The 15,621-nt window shown below is 47.8% G+C and overlaps 1 protein-coding gene across 1 annotated transcript in view; it reads left to right on the top strand.

Annotated features, from left to right (window-relative positions):
• Positions 1 to 15,621, top strand: part of LOC118380377 (coiled-coil domain-containing protein 146-like) — a 93,885-nt gene that overhangs the window by 68,223 nt on the left and 10,041 nt on the right. The window contains 2 exon segments of the mRNA XM_052501898.1: positions 6,142 to 6,290; positions 6,662 to 6,890. Coding sequence (XP_052357858.1) covers positions 6,142 to 6,290; positions 6,662 to 6,890 — 378 coding nt within the window.

Genomic DNA, 15,621 nt, shown 5'->3' on the forward strand with positions numbered 1-15,621 from the left:
GTTATGATGTTTCTCAGTTCTGATCCCATCTCCAAGGTGACCTGGGTTATGATGTTTCTCTGTTCTGATCCCATCTCCAAGGTGACCTGGGTTATGATGTTTCTCTGTTCTGATCCCATCTCCAAGGTGACCTGGGTTATGATGTTTCTCTGTTCTGATCCCATTTCCAAGGTGACCTGGGTTATGATGTTTCTCTGTTCTGATCCCATCTCCAAGGTGACCTGGGTTATGATGTTTCTCTGTTCTGATCCCATCTCCAAGGTGACCTGGGTTATGATGTTTCTCTGTTCTGATCCCATCTCCAAGGTGACCTGGGTTATGATGTTTCTCTGTTCTGATCCCATCTCCAAGGTGACCTGGGTTGGGTTATGATGTTTCTCTGTTCTGATCCCATCTCCAAGGTGACCTGGGTTATGATGTTTCTCTGTTCTGATTCCATCTCCAAGGTGACCTGGGTTATGATGTTTCTCTGTTCTGATCTCATCTCCAAGGTGACCTGGGTTATGATGTTTCTCTGTTCTGATCTCATCTCCAAGGTGACCTGGGTTATTATGTTTCTCTGTTCTGATTCCATCTCCAAGGTGACCTGGGTTATGATGTTTCTCTGTTCTGATCTCATCTCCAAGGTGACCTGGATTATGATGTTTCTCTGTTCTGATCCCATCTACAAGGTGACCTGGGTTATTATGTTTCTCTGTTCTGATTCCATCTCCAAGGTGACCTGGGTTATGATGTTTCTCTGTTCTGATCCCATCTCCAAGGTGACCTGGGTTATGATGGTTCTCTGTTCTGATCCCATCTCCAAGGTGACCTGGGTTATGATGTTTCTCTGTTCTGATCCCATCTCCAAGGTGACCTGGGTTATGATGTTTCTCTGTTCTGATCCCATCTCCAAGGTGACCTGGGTTATGATGTTTCTCTGTTCTGATCCCATCTCCAAGGTGACCTGGGTTATGATGTTTCTCTGTTCTGATCCCATCTCCAAGGTGACCTGGGTTATGATGTTTCTCTGTTCTGATCCCATCTCCAAGGTGACCTGGGTTAGGGTTATGATGTTTCTCTGTTCTGATCTCATCTCCAAGGTGACCTGGGTTATGATCTTTCTCTGTTCTGATCCCATCTCCAAGGTGACCTGGGTTAGGGTTATGATGTTTCTCTGTTCTGATCTCATCTCCAAGGTGACCTGGGTTATGATGTTTCTCTGTTCTGATCTCATCTCCAAGGTGACCTGGGTTATTATGTTTCTCTGTTCTGATCTCATCTCCAAGGTGACCTGGGTTATTATGTTTCTCTGTTCTGATTCCATCTCCAAGGTGACCTGGGTTAGTGTTATGATGTTTCTCTGTTCTGATCCCATCTCCAAGGTGACCTGGGTTATGATGTTTCTCTGTTCTGATCCCATCTCCAAGGTGACCTGGGTTGGGTTATGATGTTTCTCTGTTCTGATCCCATCTCCAAGGTGACCTGGGTTATGATGTTTCTCTGTTCTGATTCCATCTCCAAGGTGACCTGGGTTATTATGTTTCTCTGTTCTGATCCCATCTCCAAGGTGACCTGGGTTATGATGTTTCTCTGTTCTGATCCCATCTCCAAGGTGACCTGGGTTATTATGTTTCTCTGTTCTGATCCCATCTCCAAGGTGACCTGGGTTATGATGTTTCTCTGTTCTGATCTCATCTCCAAGGTGACCTGGGTTGGGTTATGATGTTTCTCTGTTCTGATCCCATCTCCAAGGTGACCTGGGTTATGATGTTTCTCTGTTCTGATCTCATCTCCAAGGTGACCTGGGTTATTATGTTTCTCTGTTCTGATCCCATCTCCAAGGTGACCTGGGTTATGATGTTTCTCTGTTCTGATCTCATCTCCAAGGTGACCTGGGTTAGGGTTATGATGTTTCTCTGTTCTGATCCCATCTCCAAGGTGACCTGGGTTATGATGTTTCTCTGTTCTGATCTCATCTCCAAGGTGACCTGGGTTATGATGTTTCTCTGTTCTGATCCCATCTCCAAGGTGACCTGGGTTATGATGTTTCTCTGTTCTGATCTCATCTCCAAGGTGACCTGGGTTATGATGTTTCTCTGTTCTGATCCCATCTCCAAGGTGACCTGGGTTATGATGTTTCTCTGTTCTGATCCCATCTCCAAGGTGACCTGGGTTATGATGTTTCTCTGTTCTGATCCCATCTCCAAGGTGACCTGGGTTATGATGTTTCCCTGTTCTGATCTCATCTCCAAGGTGACCTGGGTTATGATGATTCTCTGTTCTGATCCCATCTCCAAGGTGACCTGGGTTATGATGTTTCTCTGTTCTGATCCCATCTCCAAGGTGACCTGGGTTAGTGTTATGATGTTTCTCTGTTCTGATCCCATCTCCAAGGTGACCTGGGTTATGATGTTTCTCTGTTCTGATCCCATCTCCAAGGTGACCTGGGTTAGGGTTTTGATGTTTCTCTGTTCTGATCCCATCTCCAAGGTGACCTGGGTTATGATGTTTCTCTGTTCTGATCCCATCTCCAAGGTGACCTGGGTTATGATGTTTCTCTGTTCTGATCCCATCTCCAAGGTGACCTGGGTTATGATGTTTCTCTGTTCTGATCCCATCTCCAAGGTGACCTGGGTTATGATGTTTCTCTGTTCTGATCCCATCTCCAAGGTGACCTGGGTTATGATGTTTCTCTGTTCTGATCCCATCTCCAAGGTGACCTGGGTTATGATGTTTCTCAGTTCTGATCCCATCTCCAAGGTGACCTTGGGGTTATGATGTTTCTCTGTTCTGATCCCATCTCCAAGGTGACCTGGGTTATGATGTTTCTCTGTTCTGATCCCATCTCCAAGGTGACCTGTTAGTGTTATGATGTTTCTCTGTTCTGATCCCATCTCCAAGGTGACCTGGGTTATGATGTTTCTCTGTTCTGATCCCATCTCCAAGGTGACCTGGGTTAGGGTTTTGATGTTTCTCTGTTCTGATCCCATCTCCAAGGTGACCTGGGTTATGATGTTTCTCTGTTCTGATCCCATCTCCAAGGTGACCTGGGTTATGATGTTTCTCTGTTCTGATCCCATCTCCAAGGTGACCTGGGTTATGATGTTTCTCTGTTCTGATCCCATCTCCAAGGTGACCTGGGTTATGATGTTTCTCTGTTCTGATCCCATCTCCAAGGTGACCTGGGTTATGATGTTTCTCTGTTCTGATCCCATCTCCAAGGTGACCTGGGTTATGATGTTTCTCTGTTCTGATCCCATCTCCAAGGTGACCTTGGTTAGTGTTATGATGTTTCTCTGTTCTGATCCTATCTCCAAGGTGACCTGGGTTATGATGTTTCTCTGTTCTGATCCCATCTCCAAGGTGACCTGGGTTATGATGTTTCTCTGTTCTGATTCCATCTCCAAGGTGACCTGGGTTATGATGTTTCTCTGTTCTGATTCCATCTCCAAGGTGACCTGGGTTATGATGTTTCTCTGTTCTGATCCCATCTCCAAGGTGACCTGGGTTATGATGTTTCTCTGTTCTGATCCCATCTCCAAGGTGACCTGGGTTATGATGTTTCTCAGTTCTGATCCCATCTCCAAGGTGACCTGGGTTATGATGTTTCTCTGTTCTGATCCCATCTCCAAGGTGACCTGGGTTATGATGTTTCTCTGTTCTGATCCCATCTCCAAGGTGACCTGGGTTATGATGTTTCTCAGTTCTGATCCCATCTCCAAGGTGACCTGGGTTATGATGTTTCTCTGTTCTGATCCCATCTCCAAGGTGACCTGGGTTATGATGTTTCTCTGTTCTGATCCCATCTCCAAGGTGACCTGGGTTAGTGTTATGATGTTTCTCTGTTCTGATCCCATTTCCAAGGTGACCTGGGTTATGATGTTTCTCTGTTCTGATCCCATCTCCAAGGTGACCTGGGTTAGGGTTATGATGTTTCTCTGTTCTGATCCCATCTCCAAGGTGACCTGGGTTATGATGTTTCTCTGTTCTGATCCCATCTCCAATGTGACCTGGGTTATGATGTTTCTCTGTTCTGATCCCATCTCCAAGGTGACCTGGGTTATGATGTTTCTCTGTTCTGATCCCATCTCCAAGGTGACCTGGGTTATGGTTTTTCTCTGTTCTGATCCCATCTCCAAGGTGACCTGGGTTAGGGTTATGATGTTTCTCTGTTCTGATCCCATCTCCAAGGTGACCTGGGTTATGATGTTTCTCTGTTCTGATTCCATCTCCAAGGTGACCTGGGTTATGATGTTTCTCTGTTCTGATCTCATCTCCAAGGTGACCTGGGTTATGATGTTTCTCTGTTCTGATCCATCTCCAAGGTGACCTGGGTTATTATGTTTCTCTGTTCTGATTCCATCTCCAAGGTGACCTGGGTTATGATGTTTCTCTGTTCTGATCTCATCTCCAAGGTGACCTGGATTATGATGTTTCTCTGTTCTGATCCCATCTACAAGGTGACCTGGGTTATTATGTTTCTCTGTTCTGATTCCATCTCCAAGGTGACCTGGGTTATGATGTTTCTCTGTTCTGATCCCATCTCCAAGGTGACCTGGGTTATGATGGTTCTCTGTTCTGATCCCATCTCCAAGGTGACCTGGGTTATGATGTTTCTCTGTTCTGATCCCATCTCCAAGGTGACCTGGGTTATGATGTTTCTCTGTTCTGATCCCATCTCCAAGGTGACCTGGGTTATGATGTTTCTCTGTTCTGATCCCATCTCCAAGGTGACCTGGGTTATGATGTTTCTCTGTTCTGATCCCATCTCCAAGGTGACCTGGGTTATGATGTTTCTCTGTTCTGATCCCATCTCCAAGGTGACCTGGGTTATGATGTTTCTCTGTTCTGATCCCATCTCCAAGGTGACCTGGGTTAGGGTTATGATGTTTCTCTGTTCTGATCCATCTCCAAGGTGACCTGGGTTATGATGTTTCTCTGTTCTGATCCCATCTCCAAGGTGACCTGGGTTGGGTTATGATGTTTCTCTGTTCTGATCTCATCTCCAAGGTGACCTGGGTTATGATGTTTCTCTGTTCTGATCTCATCTCCAAGGTGACCTGGGTTATTATGTTTCTCTGTTCTGATCTCATCTCCAAGGTGACCTGGGTTATTATGTTTCTCTGTTCTGATTCCATCTCCAAGGTGACCTGGGTTAGTGTTATGATGTTTCTCTGTTCTGATCCCATCTCCAAGGTGACCTGGGTTATGATGTTTCTCTGTTCTGATCCCATCTCCAAGGTGACCTGGGTTAGGGTTATGATGTTTCTCTGTTCTGATCCCATCTCCAAGGTGACCTGGGTTATGATGTTTCTCTGTTCTGATTCCATCTCCAAGGTGACCTGGGTTATTATGTTTCTCTGTTCTGATCCCATCTCCAAGGTGACCTGGGTTATGATGTTTCTCTGTTCTGATCTCATCTCCAAGGTGACCTGGGTTATTATGTTTCTCTGTTCTGATCCCATCTCCAAGGTGACCTGGGTTATGATGTTTCTCTGTTCTGATCTCATCTCCAAGGTGACCTGGGTTAGGGTTATGATGTTTCTCTGTTCTGATCCCATCTCCAAGGTGACCTGGGTTATGATGTTTCTCTGTTCTGATCTCATCTCCAAGGTGACCTGGGTTATTATGTTTCTCTGTTCTGATCCCATCTCCAAGGTGACCTGGGTTATGATGTTTCTCTGTTCTGATCTCATCTCCAAGGTGACCTGGGTTAGGGTTATGATGTTTCTCTGTTCTGATCCCATCTCCAAGGTGACCTGGGTTATGATGTTTCTCTGTTCTGATCTCATCTCCAAGGTGACCTGGGTTATGATGTTTCTCTGTTCTGATCCCATCTCCAAGGTGACCTGGGTTATGATGTTTCTCTGTTCTGATCCCATCTCCAAGGTGACCTGGGTTATGATGTTTCTCTGTTCTGATCCCATCTCCAAGGTGACCTGGGTTATGATGTTTCTCTGTTCTGATCTCATCTCCAAGGTGACCTGGGTTATGATGTTTCTCTGTTCTGATCCCATCTCCAAGGTGACCTGGGTTATGATGTTTCTCTGTTCTGATCCCATCTCCAAGGTGACCTGGGTTATGATGTTTCTCTGTTCTGATCCCATCTCCAAGGTGACCTGGGTTATGATGTTTCTCTGTTCTGATCCCATCTCCAAGGTGACCCTGGTGCTTCATGAGATGAGACAGAAGAGGGAGGAGCAGAAGCTGAACTTGGGCCGGCTGACCCACATGATCAACTACCATGAACAGAACCTGCTACAGATGAGGAAGAGCCACGACAACGCCGTGCAGAGTCGCAATGACAGGTGAGTCTGGTACTCTGTCTGTTTGTCTGCCTGTCTGTCCGAAGAGGGAGTACCATGACGCGGCCATGCAGAGCCTCAATGACAGGTGAGTCTGTCTGTCAGATGTGGAGGAGCCAAAGCACGGCCATGCAGAGCGGCTATGACAGGTGAGTCTGGCTTTCTGTTGATCAGTTTGCACTGTCCAGATGACCACCAACCAAGATTCTACATATCAGATAGGGTAAGGCAGCTATTGCTTACGACTAACTACAGGCAACGATGCTGAACAATGTGGGCAATTGGGCGGCTACTGATGGTATTTGACCTATCCTCATCCCTACTTTACAATTTGGTAGCTCTCTCAGTGGTTTCTCTCTCTCTGTCTCTGACAGAGGGGTACAGTTGCTGGAGCGTGAGGAGGAGATGTGTATTTTCTACGAGAAGGTGAATGTTCAGGAGGGCCTGATCAGAGACGGTAACATAGAGATGCAGGCGCTGGAGGAGGAGACGCGCTGCCTGCAGATGATCACCAAGGAAGAAGGAAGACAGACAGCCCTCAGCAGGAAACTGGTGCCCTGCCAGAGGAGACTGAAGGGAGAGAGCACCATGCTGCAGATACAGGTACATTAGAAGCCTGGGTCATATTCACTAAGGCAAACCGTTCTAAAACGCTTTGCAACAGAAAAACGTCAGATAACACTGGACTGTCAGTCAAAGGGCAGGTAGGAATGACAGCATCTGACGGGAGGAAATGGATAGGAACCTCTGAGAACTGGTTGCTAACTCTGTCGTACTGTTGTACGGCAACATGGCTGCCCTCGCCAACATCTCTGACTGGAGAGTACTGTACTAATGGGTATCTGACTGGAGAGTACTGTACTAATGGGTATCTGACTGGAGAGTACTGTACTAATGGGTATCTGACTGGAGAGTACTGTACTAATGGGTATCTGACTGGAGAGTACTGTACTAATGGGTATCTGACTGGAGAGTACTGTACTAATGGGTATCTGACTGGAGAGTACTGTACTAATGGGTATCTGACTGGAGAGTACTGTACTAATGGGTATCTGACTGGAGAGTACTGTACTAATGGGTATCTGACTGGAGAGTACTGTACTAATGGGTATCTGACTGGAGAGTACTGTACTAATGGGTATCTGACTGGAGAGTACTGTAGCCTAATGGGTAGCTGACTATATGCCTATTATATAGCTTCTCCATGACACCATCTGCCAGTAGGGACCTGACAACTAGCTTCTCCATGACACCATCTGCCAGTAGGGACCTGACACCCTGGAGAAAAAAACACAGAGATGCTCCGGTACTTTTGTATACTTTTTATCCAGCAATTCTGAAAGTAGCACTCACGAGCCAAAAGTGGTCCCCAAAAATGGTGTACTACGTCACATATGTGCAGATATGTGCATCACGTCATTGCTCTCACTCTCTCTCTCTCTCGCTGTGTTGTGTGTTAGTCACTCAAATGGCGCAGGACTGTAGCTCATTGGCTGAAACTCGATTTGCTAAGGGTCTGGCCCACATGGGGGTGTAGGGGAAATGGCACAGCACAGCTTCAAGAAAACAGTCGCTTTCGTGGCTAATTAAGAGAGTAATCTGCTCATAGATTGTGCATGTATGAACTACATATTGACACATCTGGCCCAAAGCGGGAGGTTTAAAAAATATTTACTAGTCACCTAAGTTCCGGAGCATATCTTTAATGGATTCAATAGCTCAGCAGTGGTGGCTGGTGGCACTCCAAATCAGAGGATTGGCTGAACGGATTAAACACATGGTTTCCATGGTTTCCTTGTGTGTAATACCATTTCATCCTTCCATTCCAGGCATTATTATGAGCCGTCCTCCCTTCACCATCCTCCTCTGATGTTCAGTGCTCAAAGGGTTAGAGCAATGCTGTTAAAAACATTCAGCGGGATCCCATTTTCAGCCAGAATTTCTCGTGACTCCATCCAAGGCCAAATCTTAAACCCTAAAATCTGTACATTTAGATTTTTATATCAACAAATAACCTTAAATTCATTGCATTTTCTTATCAAAGTGAAAAGAAAGCAATAAATACTTTTACTCAATAAATAAATAAAAAATTCAAAACGTATAACAATAATCTGTATATATATTTTTTTGGGGGAGACCCCACTGCAGTTCCTCCATGACCCCACTAGGGGTTGCAACCCTGACTTTGAATACCACTGGGTTAGAGAGGAGGCTCATTAGCTACAGTGCCAATGTAACTGATCATATAACCCAAACACTGTCACAAAGGCTAAGTCTGAGAGAGACAGCCTCTGTTGCCTCATCAGACAGGTGCTATTTGAGCTTTCATTTCCTGACCTCACCCATTGCTCCTAGTTACTGTAGTTAGCTTTTTACTAAGAGTGAATGAATTCAGAACTGTTCTAGGATTCCGTGCCTCGGTTGTTCCTCGGCTGAATAGGTGACCTTTGTCATTTCATAACCTGGCACTTTTATAGAGACATTCCTCTCTCTGTCTACAAGCCAGACAGGCCAGCATTGGAGCCGGGGCCGGAGCTGAGGGTTGAGGCCTGGTTTGGGGTGGCATTGGAGCCGGGGCCGGAGCTGAGGTTTGAGGGTTGAGGCCTGCGTTGGGGTGGCATTGGGGCCGAAGCTGACGGGTTTAGGCCTGGGTTGGGGTGGCATTGGAGCCGGGGCCGGAGCTGAGGTTTGAGGGTTGAGGCCTGCGTTGGGGTGGCATTGGGGCCGAAGCTGACGGGTTGAGGCCTGGGTTGAGGTGGCATTGGCCCACTCACTGCTCTTTACTGGAATCCATCCATAATGACCAACAGGCAGTGGATGTCCCCTGATGGCCCCAATGTCTCTGTCTGGATTCTGGAACCTGGCCCCAATAACTAAGGGACAATGGCTTCTTATGGCGCCAAGTCTAACAGGGCTCTCAGTGCCCACTGGAGAGGATGGGTGGAATTGGGACCAAGTCTCACAGGGCTCTCAGTGCCCACTGGAGAGTATGGGTGGAATTGGGACCAAGTCTCACAGGGCTCTCAGTGCCCACTGGAGAGTATGGGTGGAATTGGGCCAAGTCTCACAGGGCTCTCAGTGCCCACTGAGAGGATGGGTGGAATTGGGCCAAGTCTCACAGGGCTCTCAGTGCCCACTGGAGAGGGGGTGGCATTGGGGGCAGACTCCTCAACTCTCCAATCCCCGCTCAGCTGCTTTCTGACAGTGGGAAATTCTACCATAGTTTTGTCCTATTCTGTTGCCTTCCATCCAAAAATCAGTCAAGCCATTCATCCATCCATCCATCCATCCACCCCTCTGTTCCTCAGCTGTGCTGTTGGATATGTGGTTTAGACAGTCAGGGGGAGACTGTGTGATTTAGACAGTCAGGGGAGACTGTGTGATTTAGACAGTCAGGGGGATTTAGACAGTCATAGGAGACTGTGTGTTTTAGACAGTTAGGGGGAGACTGTGTGATTTAGACAGTCAGGGGGAGACTGTGTGATTTAGACAGTCAGGGGGAGACTGTGTGATTTAGACAGTCAGGGGGATTGTGTGATTTAGTCAGTCAGGGGAGACTGTGTGATTTAGACAGTCAGGGGGAGACTGATTTAGGCAGTCAAGGGGAGACTGTGTGATTTAGACAGTCAGGGGAGACTGTGTGATTTAGACAGTCAGGGGAGACTGTGTTTTAGACAGTCAGGGGAGACTGTGTGATTTAGACAGTCAGGGGAGACTGTGTGATTTAGACAGTTAGGGGGAGACTGTGTGATTTAGACAGTCAGGGGAGACTGTGTGATTTAGACAGTCAGGGGAGACTGTGTGATTTAGACAGTCAGGGGGAGACTGTGTGATTTAGACAGTCAGGGGAGATTGTGTGATTTAGACAGTCAGGGGAGACTGTGTGATTTAGACAGTCAGGGGGAGACTGTGATTTAGACAGTCAAGGGGAGACTGTGTGATTTAGACAGTCAGGGGAGACTTTGTGATTTAGACAGTCAGGGAGACTGTGTGATTTAGACAGTCAGGGGAGACTGTGTTTTAGACAGTCAGGGAAGACTGTGTGATTAGACAGTCAGGGAGACTGTGTGATTTAGGCAGTCAGGGGAGACTGTGTGATTTAGACAGTCAGGGAGACTGTGTGATTTAGCCAGTCAGGGAGACTGTGTGATTTAGCCAGTCAGGGGGAGACTGTGTGATTTAGCCAGTCAGGGGAGACTGTGTGATTTAGACAGTCAGGGAGACTGTGTGATTTAGACAGTCAGGGAGACTGTGTTTTAGACAGTCAGGTGGAGACTGTGTGATTTAGACAGTCAGGGGAGACTGTGTTTTAGACAGTCAGGGGAGACTGTGTTTTAGACAGTCAGGGGAGACTGTGTGATTTAGACAGTCAGGGGGAGACTGTGTTTTAGACAGTCAGGGGAGACTGTGTTTTAGACAGTCAGGGGAGACTGTGTGATTTAGACAGTCAGGGAGACTGTGTGATTTAGACAGTCAGGGAGACTGTGTGATTTAGACAGTCAGGGGGAGACTGTGTGATTTAGACAGTCAGGGGAGACTGTGTGATTTAGCCAGTCAGGGGGAGACTGTGTTTTAGACAGTCAGGGGGAGACTGTGTGATTTAGACAGTCAGGGGAGACTGTGTGTTTTAGACAGTCAGGGGAGACTGTGTGATTTAGACAGTCAGGGGAGACTGTGTGATTTAGACAGTCAGGGAGACTGTGTGATTTAGACAGTCAGGGGAGACTGTGTGTTTTAGACAGTCAGGGAGACTGTGTGATTTAGACAGTCAGGGGAGACTGTGTGTTTTAGACAGTCAGGGGAGACTGTGTGATTTAGACAGTCAGGGGAGACTGTGTGTTTTAGACAGTCAGGGGAGACTGTGTGATTTAGACAGTCAGGGGAGACTGTGTGATTTAGACAGTCAGGGGAGACTGTGTGATTTAGACAGTCAGGGGAGACTGTGTGATTTAGACAGTCAGGGGGAGACTGTGTGATTTAGACAGTCAGGGGAGACTGTGTGATTTAGACAGTCAGGGGGAGACTGATTTCAGTCAGGGAGACTGTGTGATTTAGACAGTCAGGGGAGACTGTGTGATTTAGACAGTCAGGGAGACTGTGTTTTAGACAGTCAGGGAGACTGTGTGATTTAGACAGTCAGGGAGACTGTGTGATTTAGACAGTCAGGGGAGACTGTGTGATTTAGACAGTCAGGGAGACTGTGTGATTTAGACAGTCAGGGAGACTGTGTGATTTAGACAGTCAGGGGAGACTGTGTGATTTAGACAGTCAGGGAGACTGTGTGATTTAGACAGTCAGGGAGACTGTGTGATTTAGACAGTCAGGGGAGACTGTGTGATTTAGACAGTCAGGGAGACTGTGATTTAGACAGTCAGGGGGAGACTGTGTGATTTAGACAGTCAGGGGGAGACTGTGTGATTTAGACAGTCAGGGGAGACTGTGTTTTAGACAGTCAGGGGAGACTGTGTGATTTAGACAGTCAGGGGAGACTGTGTGATTTAGACAGTCAGGGGAGACTGTGTGATTTAGACAGTCAGGGGAGACTGTGTGATTTAGCCAGTCAGGGGAGACTGTGTGATTTAGCCAGTCAGGGAGACTGTGTGATTTAGCCAGTCAGGGGAGACTGTGTGATTTAGACAGTCAGGGAGACTGTGTGATTTAGACAGTCAGGGGAGACTGTGTTTTAGACAGTCAGGGGAGACTGTGTGATTTAGACAGTCAGGGGGAGACTGTGTTTTAGACAGTCAGGGGAGACTGTGTTTTAGACAGTCAGGGGAGACTGTGTGATTTAGACAGTCAGGGGGAGACTGTGTTTTAGACAGTCAGGGGAGACTGTGTTTTAGACAGTCAGGGGAGACTGTGTGATTTAGACAGTCAGGGAGACTGTGTGATTTAGACAGTCAGGGAGACTGTGTGATTTAGACAGTCAGGGGGAGACTGTGTGATTTAGACAGTCAGGGAGACTGTGTGATTTAGCCAGTCAGGGAGACTGTGTTTTAGACAGTCAGGGAGACTGTGTGATTTAGACAGTCAGGGAGACTGTGTGTTTTAGACAGTCAGGGAGACTGTGTGATTTAGCCAGTCAGGGGAGACTGTGTGTTTTAGACAGTCAGGGAGACTGTGTGATTTAGACAGTCAGGGAGACTGTGTGTTTTAGACAGTCAGGGAGACTGTGTGTTTTAGACAGTCAGGGGAGACTGTGTGTTTTAGACAGTCAGGGGAGACTGTGTGATTTAGACAGTCAGGGAGACTGTGTGTTTTAGACAGTCAGGGAGACTGTGTGATTTAGACAGTCAGGGAGACTGTGTGATTTAGACAGTCAGGGAGACTGTGTTTTAGACAGTCAGGGAGACTGTGTGTTTTAGCCAGTCAGGGGAGACTGTGTGTTTTAGACAGTCAGGGAGACTGTGTGATTTAGCCAGTCAGGGGGATTGTGGTGTTGGCAGAGAGGAAGTAAACAGCGTTCACAATCCACCATGATGTGATCACATTAAACAACAATGTGTTACTGTGAAACAGATGTATCTTATTCTCAGGCTGTTTACACTTCAGAGGGGAATGTGTCTGTTGTTAGAATGCACTTAAGATCACACAGTATAAAATATAAAAGTTTGTGTGTGAAATTCAATATACACTCTGGATAGCTTTCCTTGACCCAAGCCAGAAGCAATCTTTAATCGCTTCCAAATAAACAATTCAACTTTTTTACAGGCGTGGGGGTTTTACAGTACAGAGATGCCCTGGTTTATCAGTGCTCTGAGGGCGTGGGGGTTTTACAGTACAGAGATGCCCTGGTTTATCAGTGCTCTGAGGGCCTGGGGGTTTTACAGTACAGAGATGCCCTGGTTTATCAGTGCTCTGAGGGCGTGGGGGTTTTACAGTACAGAGATGCCCTGGTTTATCAGTGCTCTGAGGGACTGGGGTTTTACAGTACAGAGATGCCCTGGTTTATCAGTGCTCTGAGGGCGTGGGGGTTTTACAGTACAGAGATGCCCTGGTTTATCAGTGCTCTGAGGGCGTGGGGGTTTTACAGTACAGAGATGCCCTGGTTTATCAGTGCTCTGAGGGCGTGGGGGTTTTACAGTACAGAGATGCCCTGGTTTATCAGTGCTCTGAGGGCGTGGGGGTTTTACAGTACAGAGATGCCCTGGTTTATCAGTGCTCTGAGGGCGTGGGGGTTTTACAGTACAGAGATGCCCTGGTTTATCAGTGCTCTGAGGGCGTGGGGTTTTACAGTACAGAGATGCCCTGGTTTATCAGTGCTCTGAGGGCGTGGGGTTTTACAGTACAGAGATGCCCTGGTTTATCAGTGCTCTGAGGGCGTGGGGGTTTTACAGTACAGAGATGCCCTGGTTTATCAGTGCTCTGAGGGCGTGGGGTTTTACAGTACAGAGATGCCCTGGTTTATCAGTGCTCTGAGGGCGTGGGGGTTTTACAGTACAGAGATGCCCTGGTTTATCAGTGCTCTGAGGGCGTGGGGTTTTACAGTACAGAGATGCCCTGGTTTATCAGTGCTCTGAGGGAGTGGGGTTTTACAGTACAGAGATGCCCTGGTTTATCAGTGCTCTGAGGGCGTGGGGTTTTACAGTACAGAGATGCCCTGGTTTATCAGTGCTCTGAGGGCGTGGGGTTTTACAGTACAGAGATGCCCTGGTTTATCAGTGCTCTGAGGGCGTGGGGTTTTACAGTACAGAGATGCCCTGGTTTATCAGTGCTCTGAGGGCGTGGGGTTTTACAGTACAGAGATGCCCTGGTTTATCAGTGCTCTGAGGGCCTGGGGGTTTTACAGTACAGAGATGCCCTGGTTTATCAGTGCTCTGTGGGGTTTTACAGTACAGAGATACCCTGGTTTATCAGTGCTCTGAGGGCGTGGGGGTTTTACAGTACAGAGATGCCCTGGTTTATCAGTGCTCTGAGGGCGTGGGGGTTTTACAGTACAGAGATGCCCTGGTTTATCAGTGCTCTGAGGGCGTGGGGGTTTTACAGTACAGAGATGCCCTGGTTTATCAGTGCTCTGAGGGCGTGGGGTTTTTACAGTACAGAGATGCCCTGGTTTATCAGTGCTCTGAGGGCGTGGGGGTTTTACAGTACAGAGATGCCCTGGTTTATCAGTGCTCTGAGGAGTGGGGTTTTACAGTACAGAGATGCCCTGGTTTATCAGTGCTCTGAGGGCGTGGGGGTTTTACAGTACAGAGATGCCCTGGTTTATCAGTGCTCTGAGGGCGTGGGGGTTTTACAGTACAGAGATGCCCTGGTTTATCAGTGCTCTGAGGGCGTGGGGTTTTACAGTACAGAGATGCCCTGGTTTATCAGTGCTCTGAGGGCGTGGGGGTTTTACAGTACAGAGATGCCCTGGTTTATCAGTGCTCTGAGGGCGTGGGGTTTTACAGTACAGAGGTGCCCTGGTTTATCAGTGCTCTGAGGGCGTGGGGGTTTTACAGTACAGAGATGCCCTGGTTTATCAGTGCTCTGAGGGCGTGGGGGTTTTACAGTACAGAGGTGCCCTGGTTTATCAGTGCTCTGAGGGCGTGGGGTTTTACAGTACAGAGATGCCCTGGTTTATCAGTGCTCTGAGGGACTGGGGGTTTTACAGTACAGAGGTGCCCTGGTTTATCAGTGCTCTGAGGGCGTGGGGGTTTTACAGTACAGAGATGCCCTGGTTTATCAGTGCTCTGAGGGCGTGGGGGTTTTACAGTACAGAGATGCCCTGGTTTATCAGTGCTCTGAGGGCGTGGGGTTTTACAGTACAGAGATGCCCTGGTTTATCAGTGCTCTGAGGGCGTGGGGGTTTTACAGTACAGAGATGCCCTGGTTTATCAGTGCTCTGAGGGAGTGGGGTTTTACAGTACAGAGATGCCCTGGTTTATCAGTGCTCTGAGGGCGTGGGGGGTTTTACAGTACAGAGATGCCCTGGTTTATCAGTGCTCTGAGGGAGTGGGGGTTTTACAGTACAGAGATGCCCTGGTTTATCAGTGCTCTGAGGGCGTGGGGTTTTACAGTACAGAGATGCCCTGGTTTATCAGTGCTCTGAGGGAGTGGGGGTTTTACAGTACAGAGATGCCCTGGTTTATCAGTGCTCTGAGGGCGTGGGGGTTTTACAGTACAGAGATGCCCTGGTTTATCAGTGCTCTGAGGGCGTGGGGGTTTTACAGTACAGAGATGCCCTGGTTTATCAGTGCTCTGAGGGCGTGGGGGTTTTACAGTACAGAGATGCCCTGGTTTATCAGTGCTCTGAGGGCGTGGGGGTTTTACAGTACAGAGATGCCCTGGTTTATCAGTGCTCTGAGGGCGTGGGGGTTTTACAGTACAGAGATGCCCTGGTTTATCAGTGCTC

Source organism: Oncorhynchus keta, unplaced genomic scaffold, assembly GCF_023373465.1.
Source record: "Oncorhynchus keta strain PuntledgeMale-10-30-2019 unplaced genomic scaffold, Oket_V2 Un_contig_14664_pilon_pilon, whole genome shotgun sequence".
NCBI lineage: Eukaryota > Metazoa > Chordata > Actinopteri > Salmoniformes > Salmonidae > Oncorhynchus > Oncorhynchus keta.